We start from the raw sequence: 24,654 nt of genomic DNA, 5'->3' as shown, positions 1-24,654 counted from the left end.
ATCATAGCTCCCTTTTTTGTAACACACTACTTCTTCCCTTGTCTTCTAGGAACTACTCCTACTTGATTTTCCCACCTCAGCTATTTTGCTCCTTCCTTATTTTCTTCCCAACTTACAAATGTCCTTGAAATTCCTTAAACAATCACAGCTTTCTCTACATGCCCAGAACTCCCATATGCCTCTCCCTCCCTCAACCCAGATATTCCCTCAATGCTCAACTTATATATCCAACTATATATCCATCCATATCTCCATGTGGATGTCTACAGTATCCCAAATTTAGTAAGCCAAATCCTGATTTCCTCAACACCCCAAATTTTCTTTTGCTGTGATCTTGCCTATTAGGAAATAGCAACTGCAAGTAAATACACAGGTCACGAATTTTGGTGCCATACTTGACTCTCTCACATAGAAAATCCTAACCTGCCAGAAAATACTTTTAGCTCTAACTTCAGAATATATCCAGAATCCAAACCACATCCCCTATATTCCACTGCTATATCACACAAATCCAAGTCACTGTCATCTTTCAACTGGATTATTGCCAATGGTCTTCCTGCTTCCACTCTTTATCTTTCCCTGCCCCAATTAGTCTTTCTTCTACATAGTAGCAAAGTAAGTTTAATAAAATTTAAGTAACATGTTACTTAGTTCATGTTACTCACTGCCTTTTACTGAAAACCCTAATGTAAATTTTCTGACATTCCTGCATAGTATTTAATTTCATCTCCTACCACATTCTCATATATTCTGCTCCAGCCATGTTGGACTGTTTCTCAACAAAAAATGCACTTCCACCACAAAGCCTTTGTCTTGCTATTCCATATGCCTAAAATGTTCTCCAAGGAATAACAAAATTAAATCCTGTGCTATCTGCATGTTTCTGTTCATGTGTCATCCATTAGAGACCTCCTTTTATGACATTATATAAAAGAGCAATACACCCTTTCCCTGAGCATATATTTATTATTGTTTTCCCTCTTATAGGATTTAGATTCCTAACAGTAAGGAATATGTCTTCTCTTCAAGAGCCTAGATTGGTGCTAGGCATTACAGTAGACACACAATAAATATTTGCTGAATGAATGAATTGATAGTCCAGTGTAAATAAATACAAACACTTCTCAAAAGACAATAATTCCACAAGGGCTTCTTCAATGCTCTGAAATTTTCAAAAACAACCACTTATTAGATAATTGATTTTCCTTTTATCTATAATTAGGCTTTACTTTATAAAATGACTTATAAAGATGTGCTTTATAAATAATCCTCATATTCATAATCTTAATTTCATACAGGCACTCAATATATGAATTATATTTTGATAATTACTTCCTAGGCAAAACTCCATGTAAACAAGATATCTGAATAATAATTAATGCTTATCTTTGTCTTTTAAAGTTCTCATAAAATACTTTCAAAATAGGGAAAATTAAAATAAAATACCAAAAGGTGAGAACTCACCATTGCAATAAAGCGACCGATGAAACAGAAATATGAAAGATGGTCCGGATTAATAGTTGATGCTGGATTTATCTGCAGACAATAGTTGTTTTTGCCTGCATACTCAAATAAGCAATACATTGGGTTCAAAACTTCATGTGAGAGCAAGAAAAACCATTCTCTATAAGAAAATAAATCAAGATTATTTTTTAGTATTCATATATGGGAATTTAAAAACAAGTCTCAAATATACCCATATATATACCGTGTGTGTATGTGTGTGTGTGCGTGTGTGTGTGTGTGTGTGTGTGTGTGTGTGAGAGAGAGAGAGAGAGAGAGAGAGAGAGAGAGATTATGCTCACTAACCTTTAAAGTTCTACTGCACAATTCCTCAGCCTTTCTATAACCCGGTTTTCCATTCAAAATTTACCTGTTAGTTTCTGCATTGCCAAACCATAAATGCACTGTTCGTCATGGATACATGCTAATTTCTACACCACACATTCATTTTGGTTTTTCTCAACTTCAATTCAACTTATAGATCCCACTTTATCTCAGTTCAGTGTAAATCCAACCTCATTCATTTCTGAAGCGATTTCAGTATATCATCTATTCAGTCACTGACTACTTTGTGATAACATCCTCAAAATTTTATTTATTTTAACGCAAATGACCTATCCCATCCAATAGAGCAAGCTCCTCAAATGCAAAAGCCATGTCTTTATGTATTCTTTGTATCCTTAACTTCCTATATCCTAGGATCTATACACCATAGGTTTTTCTGTTTTGTTTGCATGGTCACTTGTTTGTTTTTGGTGGTGCTAGGCAAGCACTCTACCATTGAGCTATACCCCCAGGCTCCACAATGGGTTTTAATAAAACATTTGCTAGTGAAACACATAGCGTTGCTGCTATGGAACAGTTTTATTTTGTTGACAATGCCTTAAAAATGAAATTATAATTTTAAAATTATAATTAAATGTGATAAGAAATTAAACATGATAATATATGAATTATATTCCCTCACTTTAAAGTCTAAGAATTCAACTAGATAAGAGATTAATAATTCATATCACAAAATAAAACTCAATTTGCAGAAGGTTCTTTTCAATAACAATTTCTTCTAAAGCCAAATTTCAAGCTCAAATGATTACAACAAAGAGTACAGGGGCTTATATTCTCTACTTAGCCACAATCCTCTGTTCCTCATTACAGCACTGCTAAACGTAATTGCTTTAAATAAGGAGACTTTCTAGACACATTTTCCTAGTCTTAATAGAGTGGGTAGTACTGAGCACTATAGTGAAACAGTTTTATGCTCCCTTAAAGAAGAAATAGCTACTAAGATGCAGCCAACTGATGCAAGTAAAAAGGTGGAAATATGGGTCTATGATTTTAAAGAAAACTCAGAAACTTAATTCTTAAATATAATCTGGTGTTTTAAAAAATATATTATCAAGTAATTTACAAAATTTAAAATCACAATGAGGCATCTCTATGCAGGTCATCTGGCTCCACAGCATGTTAAAAATGCTTTTCAAGAGCTTTTAAAACATCCCTAAACCTACCTGAAGGAGAGAAGGAAGTCCCTAAACAAAATCAACTAAGAAATGATAAAAAACAATTCATAAAATGAAATCCAGACCCAACATGGTAGTTAAACCAAGTTACTCTGTGATAAGGCTAAAGAAAGACATGGCCTCAGGGAAGTGGACTGAGGAGTCTAGTGAGAATGTATTTAGATACACAAAAACTCAGAATAAAGTTTCCGGTTGCTTCAGATCACTTTTAGTAAACAGCAGCCCAGAAAAAACAAATTCACTCAAAGAATGGCCATAACATGACACCTAACCCTTGCCTTAGCAGAAAAGAAGAAAAAATTCCTAACAGGAGGCAGAAGAATTAATTTTCAACATGTCCTTCTCTACAGTCTCAAATAAATTGAAGAGACACAAGAAGTTGAAAAAAATTATGACACAACAGATGAGTCAGCAGAGCCTAAAGAAAATAGTACAACTACTAATGAAGAAAAATCACATTAGAAGCAGCAAAACATGGGGCAATACTGCACACAGTGACATGAGGACAGGCTTCAGAAAACTCAAAATAGAGAAGCACGAAGATAAAAATGATTAGAGAAAGATGACGGACAAGTAAGACTGACAAAGGAGATTCCACATACCCATGATTGATGTTCCTGAAGAAAAATGGAACAAATGGAACAGAAAAAATATTCAAAGATACAATAGAAGAAAATTTCCCTGAAATTAAGGAACATCTTAGTATGTTCCTAAAAAAAAAGATATAACATAACCAACAATGAAATTAATGAACTTCAAGGAAAAGAACTGTGTAGACACCCAGAGAAAAGTTTCCTACAAGAGACTGGCTTCATACCATTGTAGTACTGACAATTCAATGCTAGAAATAGTGAAGCAATGTCTAGAGTATTTGAGTAATGAGTTTTGTGGAGGAAATTTAAATCTAGTGAGATTGTTCTCTGTATACGAAAAAGCAACAGAAAACATTTTCAAACATGCAAAGACTATAGGATATATCACCATGCGAACTCTTGAATAAATCATTTGATAATGAGTCTAGCCCAAACACATGAATTTAAAAAATTTAGAAATAAAAAAATCATGGGATAGAAAAACTGGCTATATGCATTAAAACTGCCAAAATAGGACATGTGCAATGGCACATGCCTATCAATCCTAGATACTTGGGAGGCTAAGGCAGGAGGATCACAAGGTTTTTTGAGGCAAGTCTTGGCAATATAGTGAAACCCTGTCTCAGGAAATAAAAATGAGTGGGGTGCAGCTCAGTGGTAAAACACCTCTGGGTTCAATCCCTAGTACCACAAAATAAATATATAAATAAAAAGTTGTGGGAGGACACTGTCGAAATACAAAACTAGACCCAAACAGTTAAGGCAAATAAGGGTTCAGACAAGACTGCGAATGTTATAAAGTCAGACACTGGAAAAATCATACCACATTTCCTTACCTCTAAAATCTACCTTTCTTTTTAATGTCTGAACATCTCTGAAATTTAGAAAAATTCACAATAGATGCAATATGAACATTAATTATGCTAGTGTTTCTTTACTGAAAAAGTTTAATGTTTTGGATGAATAAATATGCTAACATAAATAAAATTCTGATAGTCTCACTTACAATATCATATTTCTGCCCTGACAGTTGTACCTGACTCTATATCACTCTTTGTTAGTTGTATTAAAATTGTGATTTCATAATTCTGTACACCAGTGAAATATGAGTTAAGAGAGTTATTTCTGTGAAAAAACAAGTTGAATTCTTAGGAGAGATTTAGTGAGTGTTTTGCTAAAAAAAATAAATAAAAAGTGTCAATTTAGGTTTGTATGAAACATGGGAAGTTATAGGTTTCTTTATTGCTTCACAAATGTCTATTGTTAACAATATCTTTAGTGAATGAGGAAAAAAAAGAAATCTCGATTGAAAATACAAATATAAAACTAAAATACAATGTTATCACAGCAAAAACTAAGAAATAACCTTATGCTGATCCATTAATTATTATATCACTATATATGAAAAACTGTGTAACCATCTGAACAAAAGTATTAGCGTGTGTATGCATGCACTCTTTACATATATACTGACACTGAAAGATATCCATATAAAAAGTAAAAAATTATTATTTACCCTTTTTTCATCATGGGGGATCACAAGCAGGCTTCCTGCATACTAGGTAAGTACTCTATCACTTAACCATACTCTCAGTCCTCTAAACAAATTCTTACATTTTATACATTGTATAATTAAATCTACTAAAAGCAATAAACATATACCATTTTAATGTAAACACAAATTTACATATGTACATTTACATATTATACATATATGCAGAGAAAATACATAATAGGATAATTAAGAAAGGTAATAATAAAATTTACCTGTAGAATTGTACAAATATTTTATTTTTAAAAATAACGGTGGATTGCTACTGGAAAAAAAAATACTCCAATATTATCACATATTTTTTCAAGCATACGTCTACTGCATACAATAAGATACACTTATTTCAAAGCTGATACATATTTTTTAATGTTACCTTGCTAAACCACCATAATCAAGTCCTTCTTCTCCTCTAAATATTACATATAATCGCCTCCTCAAGTCATAGGGTTTTAATGCCATAATCTAATTAAAATAAAAAACATGAATATTTAAACACTCATAGATGGGCACTAGTTACTTCCAAAACAACTCAATTTAAATTTAACCTATATTTTCAGAATTACACATTTCATTATCTAATGCAAAGATGCCTTTAACTTAAGAGAGAAAATTTTTTTTTCATGGCTAGATATAATCCGTTAAACTTTCTCTGACCCACTTTAATATATTCTTTCCCCTCTTCTAGAACTAAATTACAGTTCTACTTTGGGCTAGTAAAAAGGAAGAAAGAATTTGACACAGAAAACTGTTAAAGTTAGAAAATATTCTCTTCCTTCTCACTCTCCAAAACCATACCAAAATCTTTCTTTATTTTAAACAGATAAATCTTCTTGAGTAGCAACACTTACGAGGCAAAAGAACTTGTTCTGCACCCTACTTATACCAAACATTCTCTCTCGGGAGAAAAGTAACTCCTCTATAATCATTATTTACATGATGATGCATTTGTACATAGAATAATATATATTAAAAAGGTACCTGTACCAAATTTTCATAATCCTTAGTACATCTATCAATGTTACTAAAGTAGGCTTTACTTTTTGTACAAAAAAATGAATTACTTCCATCACAGAACCAGAGCCAAGACTGGCAGGTCTGCGTTAGAAACACATCTCTCTAGCAGGCCTCTCTTTTAGGGACAATAAGGGCTCAATCCCTGATTCTCCTAATAGACCATGATTCTCCTGCAGGACAAGATGGTTTACTATGAATTTAGATGCACACTTAAAATGATCAACACAAAGTTTTGATAATAGCTATTATCTATCTTGTTCCAAGTCCAACAGCTAGTAAAAACTAAGCTAGGATTTGAACACCTCTGTGACTTTAGAGTGTTGTTATTTCATTTTGACCTGTACAAAGAATAAATAAAACCCCTATGTCCCTGAATACAGGGGAAAGTTTGGCTCATCACTATAATACTTTGGAGGAGAGTGAGAAGTTTCATATGAAAAATTCTCTACTTAATCGTTAAAAAAAATAAAAGTATTCTGATTTTTAATCTTTAAAATTCTACAGATGATTCAGGAAGGCATACATACTACATTTATTCATCCATTCAAGGTGGATACCTGTAATGTGCAAGGCACAATTCTAGAAACTGGGCAAAAAAAGCTGTAAACAAAACAGTCCTTGTTCTCCTGGAGCTTACATTCTGATAGGGGAGATGAATAAAATGTATGTAAGATAGTAGTTAAGTGTTATGAAAAAGAATATAGTACCATAAATGGCTAGAATGTGACTGTGAGATAGGTAAATGGGTATTGCTATCTTAATATGCTCAGACAAAGTTACTCTGAGACTATGACATTTAAAAAGAAACCTAGAGAAAAGAATGAACATTAGAGGTATTCATGAAATATTCAAATGGAATATAGTATCTTTAAACTTAATTTGTTAGCGTTTTCAAAACTTTTTGTATGATGTAGTAAATCTGTAGTCAAGTAAATAAATTTCAAAACAAACCACTTTGGAACAAGTTGATCTAATATTAGTAAGTACACATTGAAATTCATGATAGAATGATGGTTCTTCTCAGTTTTAGTACCTTTACCTGTAAATGGTTTAAAATTCCTAAAACCCTAAAATGAGTAAAATAAGACAACAGTATTATTTTATTCTGATAAAATCTTCCTTACCTGTTGGAAGGAATCTTCAAATAATGTCTGCCGGGACACATTGATCTTTACATGACTGGGTAGTGCATTAGACTGAAAACAAAAATAGTATCATATCATGTAAGCCATATAAATGTATAATATAAAGATAATACGAAACAATTATAAAGATAAGGTTTATTTACCACTGTAGTACCTGGCACAAATAACGAAAGTGAGCAAGTTTCCACCTAAAGCTGCGCTCATAAGCAATTTGTGGACCACCTTTTGTTCTAAAGAAAACAAAAAACAAAGTATTTTTTAATTTATAATAAATTAATTAAATATTTCATGTTCAGTATTAAGTCAGAGTATACTAGAGTCCTACACACAAGCCAGGAATATTATTTGCTGGGAGAAAAATAAAGGTTTATTTAGTGGGCCAACAGAGGTTTGGATCATAGGGCTAATACAGCAATAGGACATAGATGTTCAAAAAGAGGGAGACTGCATATATTAGTGTTAACTAATAATTGAAATATTAAGGTCTACTGAAGGCCATTTCAAAGAAAGCCTACATTAATCCTTAAATCTGAGAACAAAATCTCTATTTTTATGAAAGGAACATGGAAGGCAACTGTATCACATCTTAAACCTAACCTGAACAAAACACATATTGGAAGAGATAATAAGCAAAGCAAAATCAAACTCCTAGGAACAAGAAGTGACATTCAGGTCACACGGCTCAGTTGGTCAGTGAGACAAAAGGCAATATGAATGGCATTTAGAAATGAAGGTTTTATAATATGGTTTGACTCACAGGGAGAAGGCTTGGGTCTCTTTCCTACTGAGAAGCTAACAAGTTCAAAAAACTTTTACCATCTTAGGGTACATTTTAGTTATCCATTCATCCAACAAATATTTACTAAATGTATGCCATGTACCTGGCATACTTCTAGAAAATGAGAGTATTACTTTTTAATAAATAAAATGCCTTTTTTGATGGAACTTAAGTATTAGTGAAGTTGAAAGAAAGGAAACATAATGAATAAGTAAACTACAAATGGTGTGTGTTAAAAGGGGGAGGTAAATGACTTACAACTTCCTAAAGGGGGAAAAAAGTCTTATTAAGAGGACAAAGGATAAGGAGTGATATGGGGAGAGACTTTTGCAATTATGAAGAGTGTAAGATTCATAGACAGTGAGTGACATTTGAGCAAAAACACAAAAAGAGAGGGCATAAGCTATATGTGTATTTAGAGAAAGAACATACCAAACAGAGGGAATAAAGGCTAAGATTCAGAGGTGGAAGCTTAAGATGTTCAAGGTATAGCTAGGTGGCCAATGGAGCTAGTTCAGAGTCAATGAGGAGAAAATAGAGATGAAGCTTAAAAGTTAATAGGGATCAGATTCTACAAGGCCTTAGAAGCCATTTTAAAAACTGCTTTTTTACTCTAATTCACATGAAAATCATTGCCGGAAGTTTGTTCTAAGGAATGACTTTTTATTAAAAAAAAAAAAAAAACCATTTTCTTTCAATATAGAGAATAACATAACATCACAGAAGGTGTGAGTAGAAAGCAGAGAGAACAAGGACCCTTATACTCTCCAGGTGACAGACAATGGTAAATAAACCAACATGGCAATATTAGAAGTAATAAGATATAGCTGGGCTCTAGAGATGTTCTCAAGTTGGGAATAAAGAAGAAAGATGGAGGATGAGTGCTGGGAGACAGGTAGATGTGAAGAAATTTACAAAAGACTTCTTATGACTGCTTCCATTTTCTTAGTGATGCAAATACATAACACCTCAGAGTAAGGATGAAGAAGAGATCTATCCACTACTTCAGGAATCTATTTGGGAAATTCAGTTTCGTTCAATATCTCACCCTCATTTTGCAGCAGTATGATATAAGAGCTAAAAGCACAGATTCTGGAAACAGCTCTATTACTTGTCCTATAACTTGGTAGTAGGTATACTCACTACACCTGTGTCCTTACTTGATAAAGAAGAATAACAATATCTACTTCAAAGGCAAGAGAAAAATGAACTAATATATATAAAGTGCTTGGGATAATCCTCGAATGTAGCAACTACTATGCATATATTTGTCAGTTATTATATTACATATAATATAATATAATTAAGGAATTCCATGCCAAATCCATTCTGGTATGGGACAGAACAAAGATAGGTATTTTATGACTTGTGCACATTTTCTTGAACCAAAAGGTAAAATTTGTTGCTTAACTGAGGCTACACTAGAGACTGGACCTCATGTCTTCATTAAGCAGCATTTAAGGAGAACAGGTTTTTACTTACACAGATGATTTCCCATTTCGAGGATCTTTGAATGTTGTTGTTCTTGTGTTATGATCCACAAAGTACCTAACACCTTCCCTGGTATATCTAATTTCCCAGCCTTCTGGTAGAGGTTCTTCATTCTGTAAGCTAAAAGAGAAAAGTTATAATCACAGGTGAATATTTTGTAAGGATTCAAGATTCACTGATTGTTATCTACAGATGCATGCAAAATGACTATAGTAGGTATAAACATACCCTTGAGTTCTGGGGTCTTCCCATTGAGTTGTTTTTGTATTATGATTCACAAAATAAACCCTGTCTGTTGAATCCACTCTTTTTTCTAAAAATTAAATAAATAAATAAAGTGAGCATAGCATTTAATAAAAGTATTTGATATAGACATATCTTACAGACATTTTTACCAACATCATATCAGCTTACCCCAGCCTGGTGGCAAAGGTCCATATGGGTCATTTTCTGCAGCTAACATTGAAGCCTGATTAGGGAAGGGGTTGAGAGAAAAAATCAAATAACAGCATTTTAACAGAAGAGCAGAAATAAGCCAAGCACTTGGCAGAATCTATAATTCTTAAAAAATATAATAAAGATATAATAAAGATAAGATAAATATATCAATTTCAAGACACAGAGTTCTAAATACGTGGTAAGAGCAGCCTATCAACTGATAAGCTTTTTAGGTTTTTACTAAAACAATTTAGAAATAATACACTGATATCGGTATTTTCATCTCCTAGTCCTTCTATAATCATCTATAAGGGTGAGATGAGATGGTCAAAGAGCACATAAATGGTGTTTAAATGAGGCAATATTATTTGTTTAAAAACACAACTATCACAGTGCTCTTTAAAATAAATGTCCTTTAATAAAGTCAATATTAAACTCCAGATTCATCTTTATAGAAATGAACTTTTATTTTTACTTAGTATTTTTATATATTCAAACATTTAAAAAACCTTTTCCATGTATGCTTATGATTGCAACTAAAAATATGTTCTGAAGAAAATGTATTATCTCTTAAATTCTAAAAGAATATAAAAATAATAACCTGAAAAATAATTTCCTAATGATAAAGTATATTGATGGATATTTTTTATTCTTTTCACAGATATTGCTAATTATACTCCATGTGCATTTTTACTCCTAGCTAGGTAACCAACCCACTGTTTTGTTTGAGATAGCAATGTATCCATAAGAAATATTTCATTCCCTGTTTCAATCCCTTAGTTGAATTGATAAAGTGACAAATTCTGGCTACTGAGTATAGGCAGAAGGTCAAGGTGAGGGTATGCCTCACTAAATAGGCAAGAACTTGCTACATAAAACCCAGCTAAAACAATTCCCCTTTCCCTTTCTTCTTGCTTAACTGTGGGAGTGAGGCTCAGAGGGCAGCAATTCCATATGTTCAAACAAACAGGCATGATGCATAATAAGGACGGGCGAACTAAAAGGCAGAGAGTAATTGGGTACTTTACGGCACTACTAAGCCAATGCAGTATTCCTCTTAAACTCTTACCCGAGATTTGATGTTCTACTGTGATAAATAAACCTCTTATTTTTTTAGTTGTAGTTGGACACAAGACATTTATTTATTTTTATTTTTACGTGGTGCTGAGGATCAAACCCAGTGCCTCGCACATGCAAGGCAAGCGCTCTACCACTGAGCCACAACCCCAGCTCCTAAACCTCAGTTCTTTTAAGGGGATTTCTGTTACTTGTAGAACATACTTCTGATACATAGTTAATACTTAATTCTGCCTTGTTTCACCCAAGGTTCATGCATACAGATAGGTTCCATAAATGAACAAGATAAATTCACACAGTACATAATTTCTTATTTACAAAGTACGAGTTGAGCATTCCTATTCAAAACTCTGAAATCTGAAATGCTCCAAAACCTGCAAAATTTTTGAATGCAAAATTTACCAAAAAAATTATTATTTATTAAAAGACTGACTAGGAAATACCTTGAAATACACATAACATTTTAGAAAATAACTAAAGTACAAAAAGAGCAAATGCCTGAGAGAAAAAGTTAACATCCTATAATTTGCTAATTACCGAATAGAGGTATCGTTGATTAAACTGTTGCATAGCTCCCTGCAATTGGTTCCGCTGAGATTGCCACTGTTCAAAATTTCGAACAGACTCCATAGTAGGCCGCTGCCATGTTGTTGTTCTGGTGTTATGATCCACATAATAAACTCTTCCACGATCATCAACTCTTCTTTCCCAACTACCACAAATAAAAACAATAAAAGAAAATAAAATACTGTGGGCATCGTGGCACATGCCTATAATCCCAGCTATTTGGAAAGTTGAAGCAGGAGAATCTCAAGTTCAAGTCCAGCCTGGGCAACTTAGTGAGATCTTGCCTTAAAATAAAAATTTAAATAATTGATGTAGCTCACTGCATGAGGCCCTGAGTTTAATGCCCAGTACCACACAAACAAGCAAATGAAAAAAAGAAAAAAAAAAAAAGAAATAACAAAAAAGGGAAATTTTTAAATTTTAATACTTCACTCAGAATGATTTAAAATCATAAAATAAATTTTAGTCTTTAAAAAATCTATGAAACTATAAAATATTTTAGCTATAAAATATTTGTCATTCATTTACCATTCCATAATTAACATAATTTCTAAACACTGCCTAAAAGAGAGGTCATTGATTTAACAGTTTCAATCCTACTACCCTTTCTCCCCCACTTTTTTTTCTCTAATAAGCATTTACTGAGAGTGCTTAATGTACACCAAGCAATCTGCCTTGTGATCACTGCCTACATCAGGATATTAAATGAACTGAACCCTTTTTGTTGCTTCTTAACTAGCCCTCTGCTGTCACACTGCTGTCAGTTATCTTCTTGAACTGCAGTTGAAATCATTCCATTCCACTTAGCACAGCTCTTTTGTATGACATACAAATGAACCCATCTACTTTTTCAGCCTCATCCCCCTGAGAATATTCAAGGGCTCCCTGAGAGTCAAAGTCACTACTTCCTGCTGGTTCCAAGAGTGTTGTGTTTCACGCTGTCATTCTTTTATATTCCATCAGAACAGAATGGCCTTCCCTATTCCTCTACCAACCAGAATTCTACTCAGGCTCCATCCAGGGTTCAGTGCATCTCTCACCTTTCCCACACATCTGTCATTAAGTATACTATAACTATTTCAGAATCCTTTCAAAAACTAATTCTAAATTCTTTCCATAAGCTTATTACTAAAACTACAGTAAAGTCAGACCATTTATATACACAGTTCTCCATAGATAGTAATCTAACCTACTTTATATCAAAATATTTAATGACATAAGAGATAATAGACTAGTTCAAAATGATGATCTAGAAAGATGACTATAAGTGAACTTGTATTACATTATAGAGGGTTTTAATAAAAAAAAATTACATATTAAATAATGTTGAAGCTTCTAGGCTATCTTTCAATGTCATGCCCAAACTGCATCCTTACTAACTTTTTAATTCTTCTATAATATTTCATAATACTGCACTGATAGCTATTTGAATTATACATTCCCCGCTAAACATTCTGCCTATGCTTAAAATATGTTTTTTGTCCTTGATAATCAAAATATCTAGTCCTTCCAGATTTCTTTTTGTCTTCCATATTTAAAAAAATATTCATTTTAGTATCAAATAAGATATTACCATATCTTATTTGATACTAAAATGAACTTTATATTTCAATAACAAACCAAAAGTTCATTTTAATTATGACAGGATCACCACATTATTGTCATTCATTTAAACCCAATGATAATATAACATGGGTTTTATTTCACTAAAACTACTATCCAAACTTTAAGCAGCTACTGTCTTTATCTTTAGAGCCTAACACACTCTATATTGTATTAAATAAATGTAAACATTACATGTATGAAAAAAGTACAACTGAATATACATTAAGATGCTACATTACCCTGGAGGTAAAGGTTGTGGTCTCTCCCAGGTAGTAGTTCTTGTGTTATGATCCACATAATACGTTCTACCATGAGGATCTTTTCTCTGTTCCCACCTTTAATAAAAATACAAAAACAAAAACAAAAGTAAACAACAACATGTTAAGACAATCTGAAAATTTCCTTACAATCAGGAAAATTACAAGCTTTACATATATAAAAACATATTTGTTTTCTCAAGTATTAGTGCTTCTTTAACTTCTTAATTATTCCCTCTTCATAATAGTATAGGAAACTCAAATAGTAATTACAGTTATACTTATCAAAAGGGTGGAATGCCTAAAACTTTTAAGTTACTTATTTTCAAAATTATACATCATCAGACAACAAACAAAAAAATCAAGAGTACAACTTCAGCCTAATATCAAACCCAAGGCACAAATTCATTAATATTCATTTTACTTTTGATTTCAAAAATACATAACTGTGAGACTGTAGCAGAAAAATCTTAAAGGAGTAAGTAGTGATAATACTCCATGAAAATTCCTTCATCTTTGGCATATAGTGTCTCATTGTTCACATCCATCCTGCTCTTGTTTCTAGTAGGGCTTTGAATTTATGGATATCAGTTTTATCTTTTTCCTGTTCTACTTCAATCTCTCATTTGCCCTACTCCGATGTTCCGTGGGATCTGTTTCTTCTTCTCAACTCTTAATGTGAGAGGAGAAAAAAAATAAAAACCTGATATTTCTGAGCTTAACCCTCTTATTTTCAATTTTAAAGTAAAACAAATTGAAAATACTTTCCTTTCTCTTAAACACAGAAACCTCATCAACAGAGAAAAAGTTCTTAAATTATTTTCCAAACATAATCTTTATACACTAAGGGCATACACATTAAGGCTATTCCCTACACTAGGATATACCTACCGACTTACATACTTAAAATTATATATATTACACAAAAAAATTTCAATCCGCACCTCAGTCACAAAATGTTGAGTAACTATGAACAACAAAGATCTCCAAGTTCATAATCACTCAGAATCATACAAGCTATTAAACTTATCTATTAAAAAAACACTGTGATATAAAAATCCTATCTGAATGTTCGTGCTAGTCTACACAACCAAAATATAGATATTCTGTATAAAACGTTTCACTAAAAATACATAACCTGAATCTTCAGATTAACTTCAATTGTTTCTTTTAATAAAAAGTTCATGGGAGCCCAGTGTGGTGGCACATACCTATAATCCCAGCAACTTGGGAGGCTGAGGCAGGAGGATCGCCTGTTTGAGGAATGAGTAACTTAGCAAGACCCTAATAAGCAACTAAGTAAGACCTTGTCTCAAAATTTTAAAAAATTAATAAATAAAAAGGGCTGGGGATGTAGCTCAGTGGTAAAGTACCCCTGAATTCAATACCCCCCCCCCAAAAAAACTCAAATTTTTAAATTTCATGGGAAGAAAGAATTTATATAATTTACATGATTTTATAATTTATATAACTCATTTTAAAGGCATTTCAGAAAGACCGGTAACATAGAAAAGTGAGCTATGTATCTATATAAAAGCTTAACTACCAAAAATAAATGAAAACCTAAAAACTTGGTTTAATTTCAAGAGCTTCCTAGTAATAATGGTACTATGCTTTTTTTAGGTAGTAGTTCCCATAATTAGTCCTTAAGTTGTTATTGCTGTTCTATAGCAACATTCCCTGGTTTCAACTCTTTTTACATAAATACACTTTATTGGCTGGGCATGGATGGCACATACTTGCAATCCCAGCAACCTGAGGCAGGAGGATCACAAGTTCAAGGCCAACCTTAGGAATTTAGCAAGACCCTGTCTCAAAATTTAAAAAATAAAATAAAAAAGACTGTGGATATAGCTCAGTGGTGAAGTGCCCCGGATTCAATCCCCAGTACCAAAACAATAACAACAAAATACCCTTTATTATTTTAAGTCTAGCTTAATTTTATTCAAAATTATATAAACTTTCACATAATTTAATACATACCTTCATAATTATATGATTATATATACTTCACATAGTTTAAACAGTCTATATAGACTATTGAACCCTTTGTGAAAAATAATACCACCTACTCTCTTTTGTTTCATTTTCCCCTCACATTTTCAAATGTTTTAGTCCATCTTTCTGGTGTTTACCTCTTTTTCTTATGAATATGCTTAACTTCTAGTACGACTTAATTTCAAACATAAGTACTAACTTCTCAAAATGACAGATGAAGCTTTTCAGGTTGGTTTCCTGAACAAACATACTGACTACTTTCTCCTAACTGCTTCAACCATACACATGCATTGTGCCTTTTCTCACAGTTATTATTACATCTATATAGACTCTTGACAGCTGAACTATGGAACATACCATGACTTCTTTAAAAAAACAAAAACAACTCTTAGCTGGAATACCTGTACCCTCTCATTGCCTTATTTTCTACATAGTTGTTTAACCACAAACACTTGTCTAGTTGAGTAAATGTCCTGTTGGAATGTTCTAGCAAGACCCACTGCCTGGTGCCATCTTCTCTTTACCATGATGCTGACAATCCTTTCACTCCTCTCCTGGCAGACTGGTGTCTTATTTCTTAGGGAACTAAGGCTGACTCACGTTTCTCCAAAATCCAGTGGTGACAGTGAAAGACCTGAGATTCATGAAGAAACACAGGTCTTAGTTTCCTAATAAAGAAGACATGGGAAATGAACTTCTGGAAATCTAGGATGTCTGAAAATGCATTACCTGTATGTATACATCAACAGTATAGCTGGACACAAAATTCTAAGCTAGATATAATTTCTTTCAGCATTGATTCTGGCTCCTTGTCCACTAGCTTCTATATTGATTCTGACAAGTCTGATGCCATTCTGCTATGAAACTTGCCATCTTTATCCTTTTGTTTTTAATTTTTGGAATGTTTAGAAGCAATAATCCTGGCTGCAGAGAGAATTAGATGTTAACTTTTCAAACTAACTTTCAATTACTCTTTCTGTTTATAATGTTATCTTCACCACCACCTACTAAGGATGGGATGTGCTAATTCCTGAACCTTTCAGAAGTACCAATACACAGATTGGCTGTTCCCATTGAGAAGCCAGAATTCAGCTCTCTTGGGTTTGCTCCAGATGACTGCGACCTCATGACAGACTCTGAATAGAAGCATACACATAAGCTATTTCTATATTCCTGATCCTCAGACACCATGAAATAAGGCGTTGTTCTAAAATGCTGAATCTTGGAGTAATCTGTTACACAGCAATAGACAGGGAAGAACTATATATTTAGCCCATAAGTACCACAAAAGTTTGGCCTTTGTTTAGCTCACCAAGTGTACTAACAGAACCCAGCACTGAATCTGCTACTTTCAAGATGTTTAAATGTTAACTAAATATTTGGTGACTGTGTGATCTATCTGTAATGACATGGTTATATGACCAAGTTTTAAAAATTTAAAAAAAAAAAGAGTATAGTAAAATATGAAACAATTTTCTGAAAATAATTCTGCAAGTATATGCAAAATAATAATGTATATATCTATTCTCTATTGTTTTTGCCTTCTTTAATCTTTCATTATAGAACCTGCAACTACCTGACATTATTAAGTAAGTTTTTAACATAAGTCACTGCCTGTTTGCTTGCTGAACCACATGTTCCACAGAACAACGGGTTTTCCTGTCTGTACACACAAGGCCTATCACCTGCCTCAGAGAAGGCTCTAAAATATTCTCTGCCATAATAAATATATAGATACCACTCTGGTTAGTGAGCTTAAGGATTACTAATGTTTTTTTGCATAAATTAAATATTTTAGTCATTAATTTTATAATCAAAAACAATTTAAATATGGGGGGAAAAGTAAACCAAGCCTTCCATGTACTTACTGGGCTATGAAACCATTTTCTAAGTTAACTGCAACCATTTCTAATTAACATTGAACAAATATTCAATAAGCACTTACATTCCAAGTCACTTTATTTTTTCCAAAAGAAGAGATCACTTTCAGATTTCAGTGTTTGTGTTCTAAATAGGATTCATCGCTGGCGGGGAATGTAGCTCAGTGGTAGAGCACTGGCCTAACAAGAATAAAGCTCTGGATTCTATTCCCAGTACCAAAAAAGAAAAAGTCAAAGCAAGATGATTTCTCTATATGCTTTTAGACAGGCAAGTGTTCTGAACTCCTGTGTGCTCTTCCAGGTGGGCTCCTGAGGTCTGAAGCCTCAAATAATCAAAGAGGATGCTAATTTTCTGGCACCATCCATTGTTGATATGGGTTTGTCTCATTAGAAGTTCAACTACCTCTTGAGAGTCCAAGTTTCATTCCTTCTCTGAAATCACTAGACCAAATGCTGCATCTCTGGACTTTCATCTTAGAAGGATTTACTTTGGGGAGTTTATCTGAAACATCTTTGGAAGAATCAAGGGCAAAGTGTCTGTATATATCTCTCTCTCAATGCTGGAGATCAACTCAGGGCATCCAGTATGCTAAGTACCCTCTCTAACCACGGAGCAACACCCCAGATCCTAGCTTTAATCTATTTTCTTGATGAAGTCTTGCCTAAGAAAATGATGAGCCACACTGGCTTTTGGTGTCTGGTAAATGTTTTGGGGGAGAACATACAGATATTTATCTCTGGCATTGTGCTTATGATAATTAATATTTTGGAAATGTTTAACTTATTCAGAGTCTTGCAAAATTGTAGAGGCTGGCCTTAAATTTGTGACTGCCCTGCCTCAGCCTCCAGAGTAGCTGGGATTACAGGTGTGCACCACAGTACCTGGTTTTATGTAGTACTCACATGAAAAAGAGAAAAACTCCTGCCCTGCCCCCTACACTTTGCCTGAGGATTACTGGGTATGCTGTGTACCCAGTTGCCTTCTGCTAACATTTTAAGGTTGGGTGTGGTGGCACATACCTGTAATCCCAGCAACTAGGGAGGCTGAGGCAAGAGAATTCCAAGTTTGAGGACACCCTGGGCAACTTAGTGAAAGCCTGACTCAAAAGTGAAAAATAAGAAGGTCTGGCAATATAGCCCAATGGGATAGTGTCCCTAGGTTCAATCCCCAGTAATGTATGTGTGTTGGGGAGTGGGGATAGTGGAATCTCAGGACGAGAATTCCTTGCCCACAGGGAAGAAGCCTGGCCAATTTCACTAAATATCCAGAGAATCCTACATCCCATCTCCCCCCATCCCCTTTGGTAAAAAACTTAGTGACTGGTAAAGAACTGGTTTTACAAATGGGGCAGAGACTAGTGCCTTCACATAAACCACAAATCAAGTTATTCTCTTTCCTACATTGCCAATTTCTGCCTCCACTCCTCATCAGCAGATGGATCTTTAAGTCTCTTCCATTTTATAAAATAGAACAAAAACTACCTCCAGGTTCTGTGATTTTTTTGACCACCTGTATCAAGCTTTCCTCTTTCACTGTATCACCCTTCAAGAATTTTCTACCCCACTTCCTCCTCTTTTGTTCATTCCCAAATGACAGTAATCTGAATACAGCTCTCATTATTCCCTGAGACAACTTTGCTAACAAGATTAACAATAAATAACCTCTTTGTAATTATATTCATTGGGTGTTCTTCAGTTCTTCAAGTTTTCAGTAGTCCCCCATCTCCTGCCATGCCCTGACAGAACCCAGGGCCTGTGCATGCTCTTCCATCCACTGAACTACCCTATGCCCTTCTCCCCTTTCAGCAGGTTTTGACCTCAATAACCATTTCTTTCACTGGCATTTACAAGCCTGATCTTTTGCCTAATTACTCCATCAAAATCATTTAATGGAGCACTAATTCACTTATTTAAAAATTAAAAAATAAGTCCAGTGGAAAGAAAATAGTCAATAACACATAAATATGTATCATGTAGTAATTTTAAGTGTTAAAAAAAATACAGATTACATACAGCATGCAGATTAAAAGCCCCCTACTCAAAAGAGTTTGAACTAATTCTATTTATAATAAGTTTTAGACCAGGGAAAACGAACTTACGGTAGGGAAAAAATATGGAATACTGATTGCCTCAAAAGGGAGCTTGAGACAATTTTTTGAAGTGATGGTAATATTCTATGTCTTAATAAGGATTTATCAGAGTTTACATTTATTAAAATTCATCAAAACAGTACATGTGACACTTGTACTTGTCCTTCTATGTAAACTTCACCTAAAATTGTTAAGCAAATACTGAATTCTAGAGTTAATGATACGCATGCTGAAGTACTGAGGAGTAAAATATACTGATATGTACAACTTAATAGAAACGCATTTTAAAATTAGATATGCTGGGCATGGTGGTACACACCTTAGACCCAGCTACTTGGGAGGCTCAGGCAGGATAACCTCAAGTTCCTGGGCTAGCCTGGGCAACTTAATGAGACCCTGTCTCAAAATAAAAATAGAAAGGTCTAGGCATATAGCTCAGTGGTAGAGTGCTTGCCTAGCATGCATGAGGCCCTAGGAGGGAGGGAGGGATTGATTAGGTGGATAAAGAGATATGAGATAAAACAAGTCCTTAGGCAAGGTCATGCCTGGCAGAAACACTTAAATGCCACCACCAGGCTAGAATATTCGTCTTCAGGATACCTCCCTGGTATATGTTATGTAGTAAAAGAGTAACTGGATGCCCTATAAACACACAACACTGCCTCTTCATTCTCTTGCCCCAAGTCCAATGCTCTATTCATTATTTCAATCAAATACACCATCACTCAGCTGCCTAAATACTATTCAGGGACAGAGAAAGACCCAGAATCTATTTTTAATCTCTCTGAAGGAGTAATCCAATACTAATACACTTGTCTGCTTTTCCAGACCTGTGCTTTTAGTAATATTTTGAAACATGGAATTTTTCATTTTACCTATGTATCTCTATATAAAAGGAAGCAAAATTAAGACTGGGGAGTAAAGAATTATTTAACAAGAGAACTTGAAGCACCAGTTCTCAAACTGGCTATAACATTCTCACAAAGCCTTAAATGCTCATAGCTAATTAAATAACCTGGTAAATCACCAGAGAGGAAACACAAGAACTAAGATTTTTAAGCAAAAAAGGGAGGATGATATAAAGTTGAAATTTGCTGTCTCAGGGTTACACAACCAAGTACTACCTATGCCAGAAGAATCCATCTGCTCCCACTCTTTCTACTCTTGTACTTCCCCAAGGCTCATTACTAAGACCCATGTTAATACCACCTTAAAAGACTAGCGTCTATCTCACTTCAAGTTCCCTTAAAGTCTCTCGTGGATTAATGATTTTTAAAATTTTTTTGATCATGGCTTACAGAGTAAGAAATATATTTTACATAATTATCGCTATGTATACTAGGTTGCTATTTATCCAGATTTAATATACACAAGCACATGAGAAAAGCAAACTTTCTTATTCTAGACTATATTGATTTATTTCATTATAATATCCTATTAATGGGCTGCAAACCACAACCTGAAGTTCATTTAAATTACTGCAAATTTCCCTAAGAAAAAGACTATAAAATAGTAGCTACAGGTGTACTGAAGCATTTATTTGGCTCCCACAGATTAGGTTTATGTACTTGCCGTTTTTAACTGGAATGCTTTATTGCTTCATTTATAAAACAGGTTGGCTGCTATTCTAACTTGCCTTCTTAACTCCCAATCTGTTCATAATCACTAAAAGAATGATCTTAGTAAAATGAAAATATGACCATGCTACTCCCTGTCTAAAATTATTTAATATTTATTCATGGTTTTTCAGAAAAGCTATCAAACCCATAAGACATACAAAATTCTTCACAGGACTGTTTACTCTTCAACATTATATTCCTTCTTTCCACAAATGCTTAACATAATCTACAACAAAACACTAATTCCTGGGTTCGCTATATACATTTCATAGATGCTAGTGATCTGAAATATGCAAATGGCTCTTCTGAGAATGGAACTTTTTACACTTGTGCCAATTACTTGATTGCTTAACTCCTACTCTTCTTTCAGAAATCCACTTAGGGGTCATCTCTTCCAGAAAGTATTCACTGGCCTCAAGAGCATCAGTTACTCTTCCTATCCCAACTCTGCTATGCTCCTTCCCAGAGCATACTAAACGTACCTCTAGCATAGCTTTAAAATAAACTGTACAGTCACTGATTTTTGACAGTAAGAACTTCTTCTATATTTACATCACAATACACACAAGAAATGAGGATAAAAAGCTACCCAAGATACAAACATAAGAAAAGAGATTTTTGAGGGAAAAAAATGGAAGATAATGTATAGTCAGAAGTGCTTACAGGAAACACAAGAAGGAATCTCCAGAAAGCAGCTGAAAATCAGCTCAGAGAAAGGTCTGGTTAGACATTATGAATAAAGTGCTACGAGAGTACTAGATCTACCAGGGACATTCATGTGCATGCACGCACATATACAATAACAACAAAGGCTTAAACCGCATACAGTGGGCAAAAATCACACGTGCCAGTAAAGAGCACTAAGAAAAAATGGTTCCAAAGTAGGAAAGGAGTCTGGGCATAATTACATAAGAAAATGAGGTCAATAAAGTACTTAGAGACCTCTAGAAGGGTAGTTTCAACAGCTATGAGTTGACATTCTGTCCACTATAAGATGTTTTGAAAACACTGTCTATACTTTTGTAACAGCACAAACTACATTATATGTACACATTGTCAAATCTGAACCTGTAAGTAACCTTTTTGAATATAAAAATAATGAATGATTAATATTAATGTCATCAGAGCCAAGACTGAAAAAATTTAAAAAACACCTAAGTAGCCAGGCACTGTGGCACATGCCTGTAATCCTAGTGACTTGGGAGGCTTTAGGCAGAAAGACTACAAGTTCAAGGCCAGTCTCAACAAGTTAACAAGGCTCTAAGAAACTTAGCAAGACCATGGTCTCAAAATAAAAATTAAAAAGGGATGGGAGGTATAGCTCAGTGGTAGAGTACCTTTGGAATCAATCATCAGTACCAAATAAGAAGAAAAAAAAAAAAACCTACTGATATGGAAGAGATCACCAAATGGAATATACATACAGAATACTCTTAAAGAAAATTATGGGAAACTGAATAATTACAGAGGGAAACTTAAAGGACATTATGAATTACTAAGCTTCAATGAAAATGAGTTTGTAACAGAGCCAGTTGTTGGGATTACATAACTGTAACTGTCACCAGCACTCAATATTAAGGGAAAAAAGAAAAAAAGAAAAAAAAAAGACTAGTTGTTCTCAAGTGTGACATTTGGAGAGTAGAACACTGAGGTTATTACAGAGTTATGGTCACTTTCATGAAAAAGTCAAAATCAAATCAAATTAACATCAGTTTTCTATTTTTCCCTTCATATCATGTATACTTCAACTAGATGAGCAATTGTTCTTAGTTCCAGAAAGTACTTGTGCTTGGCATAAATAAATAGTAAAAATCAGATTCCAACTTAAGATTTCAAATTACTGAACAACAGAAACATTTAATATACATATTCCGTAGTCACATATCACCAAAAAGTTATTACTTAAATGGAAGTCAAACTTTAAAAAAAAATTTTTTTAACATACCCTGATGGCAAAGATTCTGTGTTGGCATTTCCAGACTGCTGCCGTACAGATTCCACACACCCATCTGGCTGCCTTAATTTGTCAAAAGCAGAACTATTTCCAGAATTAGAGGAGTCAGGGTCTAAAATGCTCCTAGCTTCAGATCCCAATTCTGTACTGACAGAAGGAACACATTCACTGTGTTCTGAGGAAACCATACTCTCTTGTATCTCTTGATCAGGAGGATCTTCAATGGTACTGCTAGTGTAATTTGAAGTCAAGGTGGTTTCTTCAGATGCTAATTGAGTGCTCATGGCAGAAGCATTATCAGTTGGTGCAGGTGAGGATGATTCTCGATTAACTGAGAAGGGAAAATTAATAAGATGATCTAGGAAGTAATGACAAAGCACCTAATTACCTAATCAATCAATTACACTGCATAAGAACATAATTCAGACTGAGCAATAAGCAATACAGCAGGTACTGATGAAAATAAAGAGGATTATATTTTCCAAAGCTCTCATTTTAGAAAAAATAATAATCAAATTTTTACTATATATAATCAACTTCAGGAAAGAGAAACCAACATTAGGATAATAAATATTTTTCCTCCAAATTATCTATTCTAAAAGAAAGTCTAAAAGAGCTATATAAAAACTTCAAAATGATCCCTTTCAACCTCTCTTCTTGTATACAAATGGTAGCTAATATAAAAACCACTTTTTGCCTATAGGAAATATATAATGGTATTAATTCTTAAAATAGTACAATAGGGAACTGTAAAAAGATCCATGAACCCACTTGCTTTCTGAAGAAATAACCCTGTACTGAGACTGGTATACTGGTGAGTAATGGTGATGTAATTTCCATAAGTTTCATTTTAAGTTTAATGATCCATTTTCAACTATGTGTCATATAAAGGTGAGTCAATTAAAATTGCAAGGAAAATAGATTACTGAACAAAACCTGTCCACCTCAAAGTTCTAATGGAATTGATATAGGGAGATGAAATTAGGCAAGTGAAATAAATTTTCAGGTAGTTTTTAAAAGAAAAAATAAGACTTAATAGTGAAAAAAAAGAAGAGTACATTACTCAAGGAATCAAATGTGAAACAACAGAATAAATCAAGTGCTGTACCAAATATGGAGGAGAGAATGGCTTGGCGGCAATGGAGTGAAGACAACAGTGAAATATGAGAGAGAAAATATCTACAGCGCTACTCCATACCAAACACTGTTAAGATATAATGGAAAAACACAAAAGAAACTATGCAGAGAAAGACTTAATTCCCAGGTCTGCTTTATGATGTTCACTTAAAAACAATATTTCCTTCGATTTTCCACAAAATTTAAAAAAAAGGATTATCAGTAATCTTTCTGAAGCAAAATAACATTAAATGGAAACAGGAATATTTAAGGAAAGATGTAATTCTGTCCAAGAAGAAACCTTGGTGCACACTTCAACATAGCACATGAAACATAAATTGTTAGAAACAGAGGAAGAAAATTAAATGGAAACTTTACCAGTCACTCAAGGCAAAACTTCTCTCCCATATGTAATTCAACAAGTGCTCTCAGTTCTTCTTCGTCTTTACCAATACAC

At 33.8% G+C, this 24,654-nt stretch overlaps 1 protein-coding gene across 4 annotated transcripts in view; it reads right to left on the bottom strand.

The window, feature by feature from the left end:
- Positions 1-24,654, bottom strand: part of Wwp1 (WW domain containing E3 ubiquitin protein ligase 1) — a 113,953-nt gene that overhangs the window by 20,596 nt on the left and 68,703 nt on the right. For all 4 annotated transcript variants that reach the window (XM_015485931.2, XM_015485933.2, XM_015485932.2 and 1 more), the window contains 10 exons: positions 23,073-23,412; positions 13,523-13,618; positions 11,649-11,823; positions 10,011-10,065; positions 9,825-9,909; positions 9,588-9,716; positions 7,482-7,557; positions 7,307-7,378; positions 5,542-5,630; positions 1,465-1,624 (listed from right to left, as the gene is read on the bottom strand). In XM_015485931.2, coding sequence (XP_015341417.1) covers positions 1,465-1,624; positions 5,542-5,630; positions 7,307-7,378; positions 7,482-7,557; positions 9,588-9,716; positions 9,825-9,909; positions 10,011-10,065; positions 11,649-11,823; positions 13,523-13,618; positions 23,073-23,412 — 1,277 coding nt within the window. The remainder of the gene's footprint in view (positions 1-1,464; positions 1,625-5,541; positions 5,631-7,306; positions 7,379-7,481; positions 7,558-9,587; positions 9,717-9,824; positions 9,910-10,010; positions 10,066-11,648; positions 11,824-13,522; positions 13,619-23,072; positions 23,413-24,654) is intronic.

This window comes from Marmota marmota, unplaced genomic scaffold (genome assembly GCF_001458135.2).
Source record: "Marmota marmota marmota unplaced genomic scaffold, marMar, whole genome shotgun sequence".
Taxonomy (NCBI): domain Eukaryota; kingdom Metazoa; phylum Chordata; class Mammalia; order Rodentia; family Sciuridae; genus Marmota; species Marmota marmota.
Note: the sequence above shows the minus strand (reverse complement) of the source record. Positions and strands in the feature narration are given on the sequence as shown.